Source organism: Dicentrarchus labrax, unplaced genomic scaffold (genome assembly GCF_905237075.1).
Source record: "Dicentrarchus labrax unplaced genomic scaffold, dlabrax2021, whole genome shotgun sequence".
Lineage (NCBI taxonomy): Eukaryota > Metazoa > Chordata > Actinopteri > Moronidae > Dicentrarchus > Dicentrarchus labrax.
In genome coordinates, this window is record NW_026136721.1 from 58,335 (window position 1) to 78,963 (window position 20,629).

General features: G+C 39.6%; 2 protein-coding genes across 3 annotated transcripts in view; both read right to left on the bottom strand.

Annotated features, from left to right (window-relative positions):
• Positions 1 to 20,629, bottom strand: part of LOC127355190 (uncharacterized) — a 212,150-nt gene that overhangs the window by 57,443 nt on the left and 134,078 nt on the right. The window contains exons 18-20 of one of the 2 annotated variants that reach the window (XM_051385711.1): positions 14,555 to 14,728; positions 13,911 to 14,084; positions 11,852 to 12,025 (exon numbers count right to left, since the gene is read on the bottom strand). In XM_051385711.1, coding sequence (XP_051241671.1) covers positions 11,852 to 12,025; positions 13,911 to 14,084; positions 14,555 to 14,728 — 522 coding nt within the window. Of the gene's footprint in view, positions 1 to 1,012; positions 1,163 to 3,633; positions 3,705 to 11,851; positions 12,026 to 13,910; positions 14,085 to 14,554; positions 14,729 to 20,629 lie in introns of both variants that reach the window. The other variant, XM_051385710.1, reaches the window with a different exon arrangement.
• LOC127355236 (nuclear factor 7, brain-like) lies at positions 18,153 to 19,909 on the bottom strand. Its single transcript, XM_051385921.1, has 4 exons — positions 19,802 to 19,909; positions 19,378 to 19,527; positions 18,514 to 18,743; positions 18,153 to 18,324 (listed from the first exon to the last, which is right to left on the bottom strand). Exons 2-4 carry the CDS (start codon positions 19,506 to 19,508, stop codon positions 18,230 to 18,232), a joined length of 456 nt encoding a protein of 151 aa, XP_051241881.1. The 5' UTR covers positions 19,509 to 19,527; positions 19,802 to 19,909; the 3' UTR covers positions 18,153 to 18,229.

Below are 20,629 nucleotides of genomic sequence, written 5' to 3' on the forward strand. Positions count from 1 at the left end.
TCCTGTACAGTCCATTGACAGTCACACTGCAGAGACACACAGAGACAGACGCTCTCTGGTGCAGACGCAGTGGATATTTTACAAGCACGGACCAGATAAAGCAACAATGAACAGCAGGTGAGCACCTTCTACACGTGGCTCACCTGCTGTTGATGTAAAGAATGAATCATGGGTGAACCCGGGTTTTTTGTGCAATTTCATGAATAATTTTATAATTCAGACATCGTATTAATATCCTAATATCTGTGCGTAGTTATATATATAATATCGCTGTACTGTCTGACTTTTTTTTGGTTTTGGCAGCATCGTGAGCATGATGATGTTTACTTCACCCTCTGTGTGCATCATACAAGTAGTCATATATGTGGACATTCTAAGCTAAGAGATTGTTAATTGTTGACTCTCTCATATATTTATATGGACTGCATTTTAATTTATTCATCTTTGTTTTGTTTATCATTGCAGTAAATGACTTTCAGGTTGTGTATTTCATGCCATACTGTTTATTTATTGTTATTGGATATACCTAATGTTGTTACATATTTTCTGTTTAATCCTTTGAATGTAGAAACACACATTCACAAAGGAGCATCACTACAAGCAAACTATTGTCACTAAATGAGTGGCATGTATATGATCGTGTTTGTCATAAATTGGACTCATTGATCATCATCAACTAAATATAGTTCCTAAAATCAAAACCTAAGGGTTCACTTTTTATTCAGTAGTTAACCAGAACCTCTTTTATGGACATTTGTATATAAAAAATAAAGTTTAAAATTTTTATTAAGATTTGACATTGAAGTGTTTATGTTCCTTATGTTATTAGCCAGAATTGTGTTAAGGCAAACAACTTGTTGGCAATGGCAATGTCTTCCCTCTCTTGCTGTACCAAAAAATGGACCGACACATGGATTTTATGAAACCTTCCACTATTAAATATATAAACACAAAAACTGGTACAGGTAACTGAAGATAAGTCAAATAAATAAGTTAGTAGCAGTTCTCTTACTGTGTGTCTGAGGGTTCACGTTCATTACTGAAGTTTAAAGGAAGATCTCTGGACAGGTCACTCTTCATAGACAGACAGCTGGACACTGGAGACTCTGCTCTGTCCTCCTCTTCCTCCACACAGTCACTCATCTTCTGATCTGAAGTCAGTCTGAGAGATAAACATTAACACTGACTGTAAGCTCAGAGCACAGAATCAGAAAACAACAAGTTTGTTTGAGAGACACACCCAAGACTGAGAGAACAGGAAGTAACACACACTTGTTACACACACGCACAAACTTGCGCCCTAAACACTATATAAGGGCAGGGCAAATACTCAGACACATGGTCAAGAATTGCCACCAAAAAAAGGTATGAGACATATAAGACAACAAATAAAATAAACAAAAAAACAAACAACAAAAACATGTTTGTGTATTGCTTCTAGTATTAGAGACCCAATGTGTATTATTTTGACAATCTCAACTTTGTGTCTAACTAACTGTTGAGTTCATTTCAACATTTCTTTCCTCTACAGGAGAAACTGACTCAGAGACTTTGACAGTAAGATAATAAAATGTTGTATGAACACTCACCCTGCCTCAGCCTTCAGTTCTCCTCCTCCTGCTCTGTCCACTCTAAATGGAGACTGAACCAACTGAACACTTTCACTTTAAGGTTCTCCCTCCCTGTTCTAATGTTTCTGGAGCCTCCCCTCTGCATCTACAGGACATCCTCTGTGTGTGTGTGTGTGTGTGTGTGTGTGTGTGTGTGTGTGTGTGTGTGTGTGTGTGTGTGTGTGTGTGTGTTTGTGTAAACACATAAATCAAACTCAGTTTTGCCCTCTCTTTGTTAGCCAGGGTATTTTCTGGAAGCAGGCTGTTGGAGCCTGTTGCCCATTCAACCCCCCCCCGAACAGTTCCCAGTTGGAGAGAGCCTGTTCATGTGGGGGAAGAGTTTTTACTGTTTTTGCTTTCCCTTGAGGGATATCAGATCAGCCCCTCAACCAGGAAGATACAGTTAAATGGGAAGAAAAGAAAAAACGGAGAGAACTCATAAATACATGCATCGATAAATAACTGATATACTGATATATTAGGAAAAAGAAACAACAAAATTTGGTTAATGAGCTGGAGGTGGAGGAGGGACAAATCAAAGAGGGGAATTAAGTGGAGTCCTGAAGAGCGAATGGGGGGTTGTTTTGTATTTCACAGTGTGTATATGTCTTTAAGAGCGTTAATGGGACGGGATTATAATGTAATGTGATCCATTTGTTGTATGTGGGTCCATATATAAAGCTGCATGAGCAACGATTCTGATTCTGATTAAATCAAGAGTTTAAGAGGTTCAGAGTGAATTATCCAGTGTAGATTCTTCTTGTTATATTCAGGTTTTAAATGTGGAGCTCAACATTGCTCTGCCACAGTCAATGGACTAAACCACTGAAGAAGAAAACAGACTTTAGCATTAAGATACTCAGTGTGGATCAGTATAATATCCGCCTTATGTCTGCACTTTACTGTCAGCACAACTTTCACATCAGATTAATCTCAGCACAGTAATTTTTCTCCCCTGCTTTTCAGAGTAATTGTTTTTCTGAATTATAGAGATACTTCGAACTCCCGCGAGAACCTCCAACCTGCAAGTGACTCCCATGGACCTATGGTGACTCCTGCCCGCACATACATGCCCCATCTTCAACTATCTACCGTACCGGGTCAATTTTGCTATGTATATATTGCTATGTCTTGCAGATCTGAATGGGCTTTCCTTCTGAACAACCGCAAAGTCCTCAGATGCCTGCGTAGAATCGACAAACTAATGATAATACCATCTATATGACTTAAAGACAGGACCATCTCCCAGTGTCTTAAACCCAGATCAAAGTAAAACTTGATTGAACAAAACAAGCCGGTCAAGCTCTAAATAAAGGAATGAATGCGTCTATTGTTTCAAATACTCTCTAAACTCGGAAAGAAAATGAGTAAAAAAAAAAAGAGAAATATAATATAAAATAAAAATATTCAGAAAATCAAGTGAATGCGATAGGCTTCCGTAGTATTGGACCAAACTAACTAATATTTCAGATGACTCAAAACCAACGCTTGGTTACTTGGTTGATAGTTTGTAGTTTTAGATATCTTGCACATCTTTTAATTACAGACAAAATATTTCTCATTTAAATTATGACTGTATGTGTTTGTCCCATAATAATTTATTATCGAAGTCATCATGCAACAATAGCTAAGGATATATTGACTGAGCTAATTGAGGAAATGGAAGAAGTGAATAACTGTTAAACCTCCAGGAGGAGGGAGGGGGCCTAATTGGCTGATCAATCTTATGACCTTTATGTTTCTAACGGTGCGTTACTACCAAGGCAAATAAAATTATTTGTGTGAGTAGATTACATACAGAGTCAATAAAAAAACCTGAATAGACACAAATTGGTGCCGGGCAACACGAACATTATATGTATAATGAGGGCTGAAAACCCTACTATTGTTTATATTTGTATCTCTTTTTTGAATTCACGGTATGTGTCTATATGTATATGTATGTATATATACTGCAGTTTAGTATCAGCACAACTTTCACATCATATTAATCTCAGCACAGAAATAAAAAATGGTGTCTGACCTCAGAGTCTCCAGTCTACAGTGTGGACTCTCCAGAAAACCACACAGCAGCTTCACTCCTGAATCCTTCAGGTTGTTGTAACTCAGATCCAGATCTCTCAGATGGGAGGGGTTGGACTTCAGAGCTGAGACCAGATAATCACAGCTGATCTCTGACAACCTGCAGTAACTCAGTCTGAATAAAGAATAAAAGATGAAGACAAAAATCATTTATAATCCAATCAGATGTGTTCAGGTTTTAAATGTGGAGATTAACATTACAATGTCCTAATCAATGAACTTTTCTCTAAAATGAGTAGAGTGACTTTGTCATTGTGTTATTGTGGATCATCATAATGTCAGCACAACATTAATACACCTATTCATGTCAACCCTGATTAACAGCATGCTGCTGATCTCAGTCAGGCCTAGAATACCTGTCAGTGGTCATGATGTTATGGCTGATTGGTGTATATCACTATTCACTATTCAATTCAATTCTGTTTCTACATCAGCAAGTGAACAATGTGTGGAGGAGGCTCGTTGTTAATGATGTAGCCAATCAAAACCATCAAAACCAACGTGGTAACGAATCTATTGGCACCAGCTGATGTGTTCACTGCTGTTCACTGTTGCTTTATCTGGTCTGCACTGGTTAAAATAAAGACTGTATCTGCACAGAGAGCTTTTAGAGGGAGGGACTCCCTCCTCTCTGTCCTCACACTGATTCATAGCAGAGCCCACACCTTCACACAGACACAGCAACCTGCTGGGAGAGATCACACATTATTTCCCATCATTCCTCTCAGTCACATGACAAACACACACAGCTCTGATTGGAGGGATTAGTCGACTCGCAGCAACATGAACTCAGAAATGTTGAGTACCAAAGTTTTATGTTAGAAATGTACAGTGTGGGTCCCCAGCATTTAGAAACTGACAGATTCCAACTCAATTATCATTATTAGCATTAATAAGCATGTGTGTATGTCTGTATGGAGAATATTTCAACAGATACTATAGTAGTGGTTTTGGGAGTTGCTGAGGATGATGGATCAAATTCTGATTCACTGATTTTGAGGTCATTTATATGCATAATAAATTGGAACTGCAGTTTAGAAAGCTCTTTGTCATTGGTGTTCAGATATTTATTCAATGTGGTTATGCATTAATTAAGCAAATAAATAATCTCAAAATTGATGAAAAAATACTCAAAAGTCAGCCCACTGGGAGATGAAATGTTGTCACAGATGTCAGAAATTGATTCACCATCCTCAATAACCCCAATAAAACACTCCTGTATTGTCCAAATCAGCCAAACAATTACTGAAATATTGTCCATATAGCTGAATATTAATGCTAATTATGCTAATTGACCAACATATACAAGTTAGCATCTGTCAGTGTGTAAATGCTGGAGATGCAGACTGTATATTTCTAACACACAATAGCACAATAGGACTCTACTGGCTGATATAAACGGCTCATTCAGCTCAATACTAAATCCACTCATCTGACAGTTTCCATGCAGAGTAGAAATGTTGTTGGCACTTTGAGCTGCAGTATCTAAGAAATGACATTCACAATGCTCTTTAGTCTGTGGGGTTGGTTGAAGACTAGAGGAATACACTTCATGTTGCTGTTTCACTTCTATTTGACTGACTTTGAAAAGCTCCTCAACAGTTGAAATGTTGCTCTTTTTCCAAGTCTACTATATCCAGTCAGAGCATGCAGTGGCAGCTAGTCCAATAATCCAAAATCCATCCTGTTACCTTGGCAGCTGCTGCTGAATTCACATCCACATCAGCTCCCAGAGACTTTCTACCTTCATCTGTAGAGGAAACACTGAGAGCAGAGCTGAAAGCATCAGTCCAATCACTGATCAGCACTGAGAACTCATCATCACTCATTCATCCTTTACATCAGTGGTTCCCAACCTTTTTCTATCACTGAGTAAACTGACGACCCCGACTGAGGGACATACTTTATACATATTTCATATTATATCCAAAACTGAACAATGAACCCAAATATTGAACTCAGTAACTGCAAGAAGTTGAAGTTGATTCTGATGAATTCTGAGCAGATTATTTCCTGTTTAGGGAACTTTTTATACAGTTTGTCTGTGTTATGTATCTTTTATCATTTTTAACAATCATAAATACTTAATATGCTTCTTTTTGGACAAACTCAGTGTTTTCTTGTCCCTGATGTTTGGTCATTGATCTATTAGACAGTTTACTTCACATTGACTTTTCTTCACAGAAGTGACCCAGATGCTGAGATATAGGCCAACCTACAGACCCCCCATGACACTTTGGTGACCACTAGCGGGGGTCCCGACCCTCAGGTTGGGAACCACTGATTTACATAATTTCTCCTGTAAAACTATCAGCTGCTCCTCCACTGGTATGTAATAATAATCTAATGATATAATATGTAATAGTGTAACACCTGTACTTCCTTACTCCCCCCAGGGTGTCCTGACTCCATCCTGTGTTCCTCTAATCCAAGTCTACAGGAGGACGGACTGGTCCCTGAGGCCTCTGGTTACTGGTTGAGGGTCAGTCCCCATACTGGGGTCAGAGGCCCAACCCTCCACCACAGGGAGCTTTAAACTTGCCGTGTCGTGGGGAAAATCTCTGTTTTCAACCCCCGAGGAGAAGGCCTCCAGCTTGGTTTTGACTCACGTGTTGATTCCACTCTCTATGATCTCTTCTAACCTCTGACACTCTCCAGTTTAAAGGATATCACACATACAGAAAGGCAGTTCTCATCATATATGACCTCTGTACAACAGAGACAGGTCAAGCACTAGGACCAAGCGGAAAACGGCCGCTCAAGCTGAAGCCTGTTTCCAGAGAATGTCTAATAAGGAGAGAACTTCCACTCTTGGTAAACTTCCGGCTTCTGAACTGTTGCAGTTCCACTCTGGCTCCATGTGAGGGCGCTCACAGGATGAGTGCAGAATGAATGGAGTCTATGGAGCTATACACTCAAAATCCACTTTTCTCAGGATATAATTTTTTGTCTAGTAATTTGAATGTTGCATTCGAAAGGGGACACAAAGAAATTACACATTGCTGGGTGTTAGATTTTTTTAGAGTCACTTATTTGCTTTAAAAAGTCTTTTAAAATGTCAATGATGTCATATACATTGTACGGCCAGAGATACTGCTTTACGGCAAGCCTCGAGTCACTTTGTGCTTCCGCACTCTGCACTTCCTTTTCTCTCGAGGCATCGACAACACAGCTGACACAGGTTAGGCTCTCCCTGTCAATACACGTGCTAGAAAGAGTTTTTGACAGTATTAATGGTCGCTGGAGTCAGGTATGTTCGGCGACATAGCTAGCCATCAGCTGGATATACACCTTTGTTGTGACAGAAACACAACTGCAGCTTAGGCCATTCACACCCTGAAGGTGTATTAAAAACAGTGTGTGTGAATGGGTCGTTGGAGTCCTTGCTCCATCCTGCAGAGTCCAGGCCGATTATATATAATATATATAATATCGAGTCCCCTGTTGGCAAAAATTGTAAAAAAGTTCACCAGAGCGCATTACACATGATTTTAGGTTGATTTAAAGCATGTCCAAGAGGTGACCCAAAAAAAAGTCCCCTGTCGGTCCATCAGTCCCCTGTTTGTGGGTGTGTAACAACACACAGTATACCATATACAGTATAATAAAACCAGCCAAAACTCCATCTAGTCAGCTTTGTGTTAATTTTCTGCTAAGATAAAATACAGTAAACTTTGCGCCCTAAACACTATATAAGGGCAGGCATTGTGCAAATACTCAGACACATGGCCAAGAATTGCCCCCCAAAAAAGGCAACAGACATATAAGATAACAAATAAGAAAAAAAAAACATTCAGTGTGTGTGTGTGTGTTCCTTTCCTTCCACATTGGGAGTTTTGAAGATTTAACTCTTTAACACTGGTCAAGGAGAAAAGGCCTATTTTTGTATTGGTATATTTTGGTTAATTAACTACAGTGTTTCCACCCTACCACTTCTATGTATTGATCAGTATTGATTATAAAGTAAACATAAACCATTAAAGTTAACAGAAACTGAGCTGTAGAGTCTGTAGAAAAACAGCTAATGTTAGCTCAAACTTCAACAGTGTGACAGTGTCAACAACATCAGTCAGATATAAAACAGCAGTTTGTCATTCATGCCATGAAACAGTTAACACATATGTCAACATGTCTGAGTGTATTGAATTATTTTAAACACTGAATATATTTGACTGATGTAGTAAACCACTAATTTAATATATGAGTGAGAAATAAACTGATATTTTTTCTGTTGAAAGCGACCTCAAGTTATGTAGAAGAACTATGGGACGACCTAAACAACCTGCATCATTCTATCTCACAACACCAGTATGTGAATAATATAAATACAAACCTATTGTGTTTCCAACGGTGAAGGGCATTAAATCAGTAGAAAAACAGGATGGTAAGGAAGGTCATTAAAATCAGTTGTGGACCCCAGTGAAGTGGGGCCAGCCGTATAAACAGGAAACTGTGTCTGACTGAGTGAATGATGAAATTATGGTGCGATCCATTTGTCCACCAGGAGCAGTGGCAGGCTAGTGTTATTGTTAGCTACATTAACCTATTTAGCGAACCAGCTCGAAAACAAAACTTTACATTGTATTGAACTCACAGCAACACCGTGCAATGCATAAACTGGTGACCGGACTAAAGCAGCAATGTAAACTAGTGTGTAAGAGCATTTAAAATTGACATTAAAACGACCAACGTAGTACAAATACAAAGAAAATACATCTCAATATGGGCGCAGACATCTTTGTTTTGCGGGTCGTACGTTCCCCCTCCTTCAGCTCGGTGAACTCTGAGGAGCCCCAAGTGGGACGGCTGATATTACGACCAAAAGGGGGTGTGTCTCGGTGAAATGTCGTGAGATAGCTGCAAGATTTACACTTTCCAACTCGGGTGGGGGTTTACGGGACAAATGGATCGCACCATTACTCCTGCATCAGGACACAAACTGTTCAGTCTCTAATCTGTAAACACTCTGAGGCTGATTTGAGGACTTCAGGTGAACTCTGAAGCCATCGTGTCATTTTAAAATAAATAAAACCAGTCAACCAAAAGAGAGAAAAAAGACAGGAGCGAGAAAGAAAACAATCACAACAACAACTGGTTTTACCAAAATATTTGTGTTTTGATTTCCACAACTTTACACTTACACACACACACACACACACACACACACACACACACACAAACACTCATTCATGTATATATATTTCTACACACACACGAATACAAGATTCATTTACAAAGTCTTCATACGTCAAATTAAATAGTCAAAACAAACATAAAAAAATAGAAGTGTTGAGGATTGCGTTTGAAAGATACACTTTAGTTTAAGCATGTCTTATATGCATGTATACACGCTGAAAACTAAAACCTTTGTAGGATTACGATACTGCAGAGGGCTTCCATCATAAGTCTGTCCTCTCTAGATAAGATATGAAGGGGCCCCAAATGTTGTGCAATAGTGACTGCTCACCCCTGATAGCACATGTAATTCTTTCTAAGGGATAGCTGTAGATGATTCAGGAATCCATTTACCCACACTCGACCACGAACAAACTCATTTCTAAACATTTTTTATTTCACTACACTACCAAAGACAGTGGAAAAGTGTCTCTATTTCACACTTAGCACATATATCAGGTATAGCAAATAGCACTATTGTGATTGTTAAGCTTTTGTGGGGTTATATGTTCAGTTATACTGCAGTATTTAAGCTGTGCATTAATTGTTTGTGATTGTGCTTTGGAACATGTCCTCTCTCAATCCTCAATGCTGATGTCTTCATGTAGGTTGTCTCTCTATAGCTCTAGGCTCTTTACAGAGTCCATCGCCATTACCTTTTCAGTTGTTGATGGGGGGGATAGACAGTGACTGATTTTGTTGTGTTCTGATGAAGACTCATTTTTTAATATTTGAAAAACTGATTACAAGAAATCCTTTATTTATCAGCTATTTCTTCAAAGGACATCTGATGTTTACTGTCAACCTTAATTAAGATAATTAGATAAGATAATTCCTTTTTTCTCTGTAGTCCCTTTTGAGACAAATTTTTAAGTAATGTGTGAAATAGAACATTTGTGTTTTAAACTCGGCTGCCCAATAATACCAGAGAGAATTGGGGCCCCTATAGCTCACCTAACTTCCCCCTAACTTTCAATATAGCCTGACAGTAGTAGATGAGACAGATAATCTGTGAAAAAATCTGGTTCTCCTGGCTCCTCCTAGTGCCCCTAATGGCATCTGCAAGAATCCACCGGGCCTCAACGAAAATAACCAATCAGAGCTAAGAACGATAGTTGACTATTGAGTCTCATCCCCAGGTTGTCAAATACAGACGCTTTGAGACCCTTGGAATGAGACTCAACTACCAACCCACCAACACAAAGGATCTTTATATCTTTCTTACCTACTGTTACCTTGAACATCATTAGTATAGATTTCTATATATCTACTGTGTTTGAAATTTCCTGCAGAACTGGTCTGTTGTTAGTTTCTACAATATTTTCAAGACATCGTAGTAACGTAATGAATGCAGGCTGGGTGCTGATTCCTCTGTCAGTCACTGCTGGATGAAGCTCTCCTCTCCACTCTACCTCCCAGTAACATGGCCCAGTCAGAGCTGATGCTGCTGCTTCAACCTCTCTGGATCATCAGGACACAGCTGATCCTCCAACACAACCTCCTTCCTCACCACTCACACTCACGATCACTTTCACCTGATGAGAGAAGAAGACAGACAACAGGAGTCATAAATCAGTGTTTACAGAGACTCCCTCCATCAGCACATCCAGTATAAAGAGCAGCAGGGACTTCAGTCCAGTTCAGACCAGCAGTGGAGCGGCTGTGTAGTGTAGCCTGCTTCCTTTCAGCTCTCATGTTAACGTATTGGAGTGAACACACTGAGCTGAAGCTCACAGACCTGCAGACACTTTGGACATCAAGTCTGTTGACTCTGCAGATTTCACTGAAGTACACAGTGGAAATAAAGTGCTGAGAGTTCCTGAACGCATCATTACTGCAAAAACAGAGAGGCATTCACTGCCCACTGGAATGATGGATTTACTGCTGTTAGGGTTCAAAGCTGATAAAAACCACAGTCTCAGTAACATTTGAATGTTTCATCTGATTTTGAAATATTACAGGACAGATCTGTAAATATGGAGTCTGTTTAAAATAATATAAAACATATTTGGACTAAACAAAAGACAAATGGACAGATATATATCTGATGTTAAAGGTACTACATGTTCATACAAAGACTGAACAATAGCTGTGATTACTGGACTTCAGCAGAGGTTCTGGTCTGCAGAAAGACCACATGGTCACTAAATATAATGATGGTTCTTTGAAATAAGATCCAGTGGTTTGCAGACTTCAGTCAGACTGATATTGGAGCTGTGACAAACTGATCAGTTGTTTAGTGTTGAAGAGAAAACAACACATTGAGATAAGATTGGATGAATGAAGACCACTGTCTCTGTACATCTTGTAATGCTGTCAGCTGGAATCCAGCATCACATCAACTTAAATACATGATCACAACAAGCTTCTGGCTCTCTGGTTGACTGTCTGTCCGTCACCATTCTCCTCTCACAGCTTCCGTGAGGAAAGCAGGAAATACTGGATCTGTGTTTAGTCCAATACTGCTGAAACCAGCATCGACTGACTCAGGCCCTCTACTGACCTCAGAAACTTCAGTTTGTAGTGTGGATTCTCCTTAAGATCAGTCAGCGGCTTCATGTCTGAATGATGCAGGTTGTTTCCTCTCAGCTCCAGCACTCTCAGATGGGAGGGGTTGGACTTCAGAGCTGAGGCCAGATAATCACAGCTGATCTCTGACAAACTGCAGCGCCACAAACTGAATAAAGAATGAATAATGCAGATAAAAATCATTCATGATCCAATCACATGAGTTCATGTTTTGAATGTGGAGCTCAACATTACTATGTCGTAATGTAATAATAATTTTTTCTCTAAAATTAGCAAAAAAGTTACATTTAAACAGCTGCAATCCATGGACTAAACCACTGAAGAAGAAAACAGACTTTAGCATTAAGATACTCAGTGTGGATCAGTATAATATCAGCCTTATGTCTGCACTTTACTGTCACCACAACTTTCACATCATATTCATCTCAGCACAGAAGGAAAAAATGGTGTCTGACCTCAGAGTCTCCAGTCTACAGTGTGGACTCTCCAGAAAACCACACAGCAGCTTCACTCCTGAATCCTGCAGGTTGTTTTCACTCAGCCTCAGCTCTCTCAGATGGGAGGGGTTGGACTTCAGAGCTGAGACCAGATAATCACAGCTGATCTCTGACAAACTGCAGTTGATCAATCTGAATAAAGAATAAAAGATGTGAGTTTAGAAGACAATGTTCCTGCTTGAAATAGGGATGCACCGATCCACGTTTTTTCACTTCCGATCCGATCCCGATACCTGAATTTGGATATCAGCCGATACCGATACTATTCCGATACCAGAGCTCTGTTTGCTTTAATATTATTATTATCATTATTGTTGATTTTATATGAGGCTGAAATAAACTCCTCTCAACAGGCAAGTATGATATGTGCGTATGTATGCATGTATGTCCCAAAAGGCAACTTGAGGTAAGTATAAGGTCAGAAAAGGAAGTCAGAAAAACAGGAAATCCTGTTAACAGGAAAAATCCCATTCTGAAAACAAATATGCAACTGTAAGGGTTTCAAATTGATTGTCATGTCAATATTTATTAAATTCCCAAAATGTCAAATATTTGAGTCTCGAAATATAAGAAAAGTGTGTAAACATCTTACAGACACACACACACACACACACTATCAATAAAACAGTGTGCATCTGAACAGCACAAGCACTGGCTCTTGTAGCATCAACAAATCAAGGTTTTAAAATGTCAATTATCTGAAATATAAGAAAAGTGCAATAACTGTAAACATCTTACGCACGCGCGCGCACACACACACGTTGTCTGCCTGGAGTTTAACTTGTTTCTGGAATGACTCCAGAAGTGATTCCTGACAGTTCGCCTAAAAAATCCTCGTGTTGTTTCGTGTGGTGCTTTTTTAAATGTTTGATTGCGTTTGTAGTGTTGTACGACGCGAGGGCGCCTCCGCGTCTCTGAACTGAATTACGGCTTTGCAAACATTGCATTTTGCTGTCTTGCTCTGCGGTGTTTCCAGTGTATAGTATTTCCACACAGCGGACATGTTGGCTAGCCACAATGCTGCTCAATGCTATCCTACTAGCTGGCTGCAAACTGCGGAATGGATTTCCTGACCTCCGTTCAGAAAATCCATTCCACAGTTTGCAGCCAGCTAGCAGACTGGCCGGCAAGAATCACCTGTGGAATCATTTCAGCAGACAACGTTAAAGCGCAGAGATGGCTCATGGATCGGAAATCTGTGCAGGTTGGATCGGGAAATTCCGATATGAGAATTACGCTCGTATCGGCCCTGATACCGATACTGGATCGGATCGGCTCCATCTCTAGCTTGAAATCATTCAGTGTTTAATAATCTGTTCAGAGCTGAAGAAGGTTTAGAATGTACAAGTTTAGAAAATGGAAACTCCAAACACCTGAACCCAACAGCAGGTTGAAAACTGTAAAATACAAAGAGTGAAAAAGAGCTCTCATTAATATTAATGACAACGTGCTGCTGCTTCAATAAAGACGTAGTGACTTCAGCTCTTAACCTCTGCCAGCTCCACCAGTGGCTCCATCTATACAAACTCATGTTGTGCAGCCAAACACAAAGAAAAACCCACAGAAACTGATTGAAGGTTCCACTCAAGATCCTAAAGTTTACAAAGATACCAAATATGTCAGGATGGATTTCAGGGAAATGTGAACAAAGGACATCTACAATATTTCTTTTAGGAACAGTGGAGTAATAAAATCAATGCATATTCAGTTTAGCTTCAGAGTATTTTTTATCTTATATATTAAAAAAACAAGATGTGGAATATAAGATAAAAATCAAAAGTTTAAGAGGTTCAGAGTGAATTATTCAGTGTAGATTCTTCTTGTTATATTCAGGTTTTAAATGTGGAGCTCAACATTGCTCTGCCACAGTCAATGGACTAAACCACTGAAGAAGAAAACAGACATTAAGATACTCAGTGTAGATCAGTATAATATCAGCCTTATGTCTGCACTTTACTGTCAGCACAACTTTCACATCAGATTAATCTCAGCACAGAAGGAAAGAATGGTGTCTGACCTCAGAGTCTCCAGTCTACAGTGTGGACTCTCCAGAAAACCACACAGCAGCTTCACTCCTGAATCCTGCAGATTGTTGTGACCCAGTTCCAGCTCTCTCAGATGGGAGGGGTTGGACTTCAGAGCTGAGACCAGATAATCACAGCTGATCTCTGACAATCTGCAGCCCCTCAATCTGAATAAAAAAAATAAAAAATGAAGAAAATCCAATCAGATGTGTTCAGGTTTTAAATGTGGAGATCAACATTACTATGTCCTAATCAATGAGATTTTCTCTAAAATGAGTAGAGTGACTTTGTCATTGTGTTATTGTGGATCATCATAATGTCAGCCTTCTACAGACATCATCCAAATGTCAACATTCATACACCTATTCATGTCAACACTGATCAATAACATGCTGCTGATCTCGGTCAGGTCTGTAATTAGAGGATCAATACTATATTGAGCCTTTAAACAGCTGCATTTGGAAATATGCTTTGATCTTTGTGTGTTCAGAAGGATCAATAACAATGATCAGACATTATTTGTGAAAACACATTGAAATCAACAGAAACCAGAGACATTTTTCTACTTCCATAAACATAATCAATAATAATCAATCATATCAGATCTACAATAGTAATAGAGAGTCAGTGAACTGACCTCAGAGTCTCCAGTCTACAGTGTGGACTCTCCAGAAAACCACACAGCAGCTTCACTCCTGAATCCTGCAGCTTGTTGATACTCAGTTCCAGCTCTCTCAGATGGGAGGGGTTGGACTTCAGAGCTGAGACCAGATAATCACAGCTGATCTCTGACAAACTGCAACGACTCAATCTGAATGAAGAATAAATGATGAAGATAAAAATCATTAATAATCCAATCAGATGTGTTCAGGTTTTAAATGTGGAGATCAACGATTACTATGTCCTAATCAATGAGCTTTTCTCTAAAATGAGTAGAGTGACTTTGTCATTGTGTTATTGTGGATCATCATAATGTCAGTCAATAATTATCAAATCGACTCATTACGTTTCTTTTTTATCCAATTAATAACAATCGTGTCATTGTACGAAAAATACTAAGACTGACCTTTTTCTATAAATTATAAATAGTTATTTAAGTCAACTTTACAAACCACAGATTTAGACTATCCTCACTGTCATCTCCATCAACACACACTTCAGCTTCATCCTCAATCGTCATTATAACTGGATCAAATGTGCACTGAGCAAAGAGAGCTGCATGTTTTCTTCATCTTAATTGTAATCTAGTACCTTCCCATATACATGTAGTGTATTATTTATTCTCCTGTTTACTGATTGAGTCAGAATACAAAGAAACATGGAAGCTTATTACATGTTCATCTTCATTTGGAAATATGCTTCGCACTCTGTCTCTCTGCTCCTGTATGTCAGTATTAGACTGTGTGTGTGTGTATGAGAAAAAGCTTTATGTATACATTTATACGTTCTTGTATAAGGGTACGTATTAAAATACATTATTTATAAAAATCTGTTGAACTTTTATTTTTTATATATAAATGCATCTTACGTGTGAGAAAAAAAGTACATATTCATTTAATTTCACAGCACATTGAAGACTAAATCCTACTATTTTCAATAACATAAATCCATATAAAACTGTTAAGACTGATAACTTTAAAGAAGGGTTGTTGTGATTTGTGCTCAGACAAACCCAGAAAACTGAAAGGAATTTAAAACTTCTGTTATGGATTTAAATTTGGTAGATATACACTGTACAAGAGCAAAATACATGAAGTGACCTTAGAGTCTCCAGTTTACAGTGTGGACTCTCCAGTCCAGCACACAACAGCTTCACTCCTGAATCCTGCAGGTTGTTCCAAGTCAGGTTCAGCTCTCTCAGATGGGAGGGGTTGGACTTCAGAGCTGAGGCCACAACTTCACAGTGAATCTCTGAGAGTTCACAGTCAGAAAGTCTGTAATGACAGATAATATAAAACTTAATCTATAATAAAATCTGACACTTCACACTTATGATGAAAATATATATTGATATAATGTATATATATTGATCACAAAGCACATTAACATGAGCACATGTAGCTCAGGTGTGCATGCATCCATCACAAAGTGTACTCATTATATATCAATCTTATATTAAAGACATACTGTAGCCAATCCCCAATGCATTTGAGCTGTAGCTATTTGGAAATTCTTCTTCAGAGTTAAGGCTCATTCATGAATGTGGCGAGCTGGCCTATGTGGTCTGATCGAAAAGACGAGCTACTGTAGCCCAAATTGCTGAATAACTTAATGCTGGCTCTGATAGAAAGGTGTCAGAACACACAGTGCACCAAAGTCTGTTGGTATGGAGCTGCTCGGTGTATGATAATAGCAATTAACTGTATGTCAGCTATGATAAAAGGTTGTTAATGGACTCACACAGCCTTTCTGCAGTATCTCACAGCTGGAATCAGTCTCTGTCGTCCCTCCACTGTTGCGTTATACTTCTTCAGGTCCAACTCATCCAGAACCTCCTCTGACATCTGCAGCATGTAGGCCAGAGCTGAGCAGTGGATCTCAGAGAGTTTCTCCTTTGATCTGTTCTCTGACTTCAGGAACTGTTGGATCTCCTGATGGACTGAGTGGTCGTTCATCTCCATCAGACAGTGGAAGATGTTGATGCTTCTGTCAGGAGAGATATCATCTCTGTTCATCTCCTTCAGGTTGTTGATGGCGCTTTGGATGATTCCTGAACTGTTGTCTGTCTGACCCAGCAGGCCTCCTAAGAGTCTCTGGTTGGACTCCAGAGAGAGGCCATGAAGGAAGCGAACAAACAGGTCCAGGTGGCCATTTTTACTTTTAAGGGATTTCTCCATGGTATTTCTCAGAAAGACATCCAGAGTTGAATTAACTTTTTTTTCCCCCAAGAAGTCCTTCAGTACCTCTGTCTTCCTGTTGGTGTAACAGTGGAACATGTAGACAGCAGCCAGAAACTCCTGAATGCTCAGATGAACAAAGCAGTAGACTGTTTTCTGGAAGATCACACTCTCTCTTTTGAAGATCTCTGTACAAACTCCTGAGTACACCAAGGCCTCTGTGACATCAAGACCATACTGCTCCAGGTCTTCTTGGTAAAACATGATGTTTCCTTTCTCCAGCTGTTCAAATGCCAGCCTCCCCAGCTTCAGAAGAACTTCCCTGTCAGCCTCCATCAGCTCCTGTGGACTCGTCTCATGACCCTCTTTATACTTCTGCTTCTTCCTCTTTGTCTGAACCAGCAGGAAGTGTGAATAAAGGTCAGTCAGGGTCTTGGGCAGCTCTCCCCTCTGGTCTATAGTCAACATGTGGTCCAGAACTGTAGCAGTGATCCAGCAGAAGACTGGGATTAGACACATGATGTAGAGGATCTTGGAGTTATTGATGTGTGAGATGATTCTGCTGGACAGATTTTCATCACTGACTCTCCTCCTGAAGTACTCCTCCTTCTGGGCGTCAGTGAAGCCTCGTACTTCTGTTACCCTGTCAACACATTCAGGAGGGATCTGATTGGCTGCTGCAGGTCTGGAAGTTATCCAGACGAGAGCCGAGGGAAGCAGATTCCCCTTGATGAGGTTTGTCAACAGCACGTTGACTGAAGACTTCTGTGTGACGTCAGACACAACCTCATTGTTGTGGAAATCCAGTGAAAGTCTGCTTTCATCCAGGCCGTCAAAGATGAACAAAAGTTTACAGACAGTGAGCTGGTCTGCTGTGACCTTCTGTAATGTTGGATGGAAAACATGGAGCAGCCTGAGAAGACTGTACTGCTCATCTTTGATCAGGTTCAGCTCCCTGAACGAAAGCAGAACCAGCAGACTGACATCTTGGTTTTCCAAGCCCTCTGCCCAGTCCAGAGTGAACTTCTGCACTGAGAAGGTTTTTCCAACGCCAGCGACGCCGTTCGTCAATACCACTCTGATGTGTCTCTGTTGGTCAGGTAAGGCTTTAAAGATCTCGTGACACTTGATTGGAGTGTCATGGAGGGTCTTCTTCTTGGAAGCTGTCTCAAGCTGCCTCACCTCATGTTGGGTATTAACCTCTTCACTCTGTCCCTCTGTGATGTAGAGCTCAGTGTAGATCTTGTTGAGGAGGGTTCCACTTCCTGTTTCATCAGGTCCTTCAGTCACACGTTCACATCTGGTCTTCAGACTGATCTTATGTTCATCTAAAACCTCCTGCAGACCACTATCTTCTGAAAGAGAAAGAAAGTGCCTATATATCAAAATGTAAACCCTGTTTTTTTTCTTCTTTTAGAGACTGGCAATCCAGCTGATTTGGAAGCATACAGCGGGTAAAATAAGTTTTGAACACGTCACCATTTTTTCAGAAAATATATTTCTAAAGGTGCTATTGACATGACATTTTCCCCAGATGTCGGTAACAACCCATGCAATCCACCACTATCTGCTGAAAGAGAAGAAACATATTCTGAGACTAAACTGAGAACCAGAATCTGGATCAATAAAAATGTTTCTGAATTTATGATATTCATGATAATATTAAATACACTGCATAACACAACAAATGTCCCTGTAATAGATTATAAAGTCCTGTTTTCAGACATGAGGACATCAGCAGACAGATGTACAGTCTTACTTTGTACAGTTCTGGTCTGACTGACTGTCAGCAGTCCAGCTCTTGTTCTGGATCTTTCTCCACACTGGGGACAGGAGGAGTCTCCTGATGAAGCAGACTGGTCCCAGTATGAGGTGATGCACTGTCTGCAGAACCAGTGTCCACAGCTGGTAGAGACTGGATCCTTCAGGACGTCCTGACACAAAACACAGCAGGACAGCTGCTCCTCCACATGACTCCTCTTCTTCTCTCTGTGAAGACATTTCTTTATAACTAAAATGATTTGTTGATTGCTGATGTATATATAAAGTTAAGATGGTCACAGAGAAAAAGTGTGGTTATTTTTCTGTTTGAATTCAGCATTCAGTCTGTAATGACAATGACTTTCATAAACACAATAATTAACTGTTTTTCTTATCCGTCTGTCTTATTCAACCTTAAGTGATCTGCCTGTAGTCCGGTATTAATACAAACTCAACACTTCCTGTAGTTACTTCACAGTTAATGAGAGCTGATTATGTATTAACCATATTTTACACAAGTATTTTATTAAAGAGCAAACTCAACCCCTGAACAGACAGACTAAGGTGAGTAAAGCTTTTCTACAATTATGATATGAACTGATTCAAGATACATCTGGTGGATCATAACAGCTGATCTGAGGAAGAGCCAAACAACTAAATATTTTTAGTTTAGTTTTAGAGGACAAAGGTAAGAAAATTAATTAAACGTTTGATGCATGTTCTTTCAGAATTAGTTGCAACATTTACATTTTCTTGAAGTTTAAATTCTGAAATGATTTTGCTGAAGAAATAAAATAATATCCATCTTAGTATGAAACAGCACCTGCCTCATCATCTATGAGCTCAGAAAACAGTGTCTTACTGTGCGTCTGAGGGTCCAGGTTCATTACTGAATAATGGAGGGTCTTCTTTAGACCGATCACTCTTCATAGACAGACAGTTGGACATTGGAGACTCTGCTCTGTCCTCCTCTTCCTCCACACGATCACTCATCTTCTGATCTGAAGTCAGTCTGAGAATTAATAAACATTAACACTGACTGTAAGCTCAGAGCACAGAATCTGAAAAACAACTGTTTGAGAGACACACCCAAGATTAAGAGAAAACACCCACCCAATCACACACACACACTCACACACAGTTATTTTTATTTATTACAGTAAAAAAAACAGCTGAAACTCCAACTGCTCAGTTTTCTTTCAATCTAAAACATTTCTTTCCTCTACAGGAGAAACTGACTCAGAGACTTTGACAGTAAGATAATAAAATGTAGTATGAACACTCACCCTGCCTCAGCCTTCAGTTCTCCTCCTCCTGCTCTGTCCACTCTAAATGGAGACTGAACCAACTGAACACTTTCACTTTAAGGTTCTCCCTCCCTGTTCTAATGTTTCTGGACCCTCCCCTCTGCATTTACAAGAAATCACATGACTGTGTGTGCGTGTTAGTGTTGCTTTCGTGAACAAAAATTATGACTAAATATCGTCGTCAACGAACCTTTATCACATGACTGAAACGAGACGAGATGCAACGTTAATGTTGAAAACTATAATCAAATATATAATGCAATATTATTACAAATAAAAACGGGACTAAACGTGGTTTGCAAAATAAAAACTCTGCTAAAATATCTCTTCATTTTCGTTGACCAAAACGAGACCAGACGAAATGTTATAACGTTATTTCGTCTCGCAATTATTATTATTTTGCAATATTTCTGTTTCCTGAGCAGTGTTGGGGCGTTACATTAATATATTACCCAGTAACGGAGTAATATAACGCGTTACTAACTATATTTCGGTAACACTATTACAGTTACTGAGTCCAGTAACGCGTTACAGTCCAAGCTGTTTCGTTTTCTAAGTGGTTATACTCGCACTTTTTTGAATTTGTCACAGAAATGGATAAGAACCTCACAGTAAGGTGCACTTTATGTGCTGGTGGGAGGCCGAGGGAACTGTCCACGGCTAAAAATAGTACAAGTAACCTCAAGAAACACCTGGAGAGAGTGCACAGCAACCTTAAGCTAGCGGTTTAACGACCTCTTGCTAGCAAAAAGGTGGAAGATGACGGCGCGAGCAAATCTAAACAACGAAAGTTGGATTTCTCCAGAC

Excerpts from the sequence above, each read along its gene's own strand:
- LOC127355236 (XM_051385921.1), bottom strand. The coding sequence starts at position 19,508 with ATGAGTGATCGTGTGGAGGAAGAGGAGGACAGAGCAGAGTCTCCAATG. Across the intron at positions 18,744-19,377 it reads CCTGGACCCTCAGACGCACA|AGAGAAGAAGAGGAGTCATG; the intron begins GTAAGACACTGT and ends ATGTCTTCACAG. Across the intron at positions 18,325-18,513 it reads TCAGACCAGAACTGTACAAA|CAGATAGTGGTGGATTGCAT; the intron begins GTAAGACTGTAC and ends CTTCTCTTTCAG.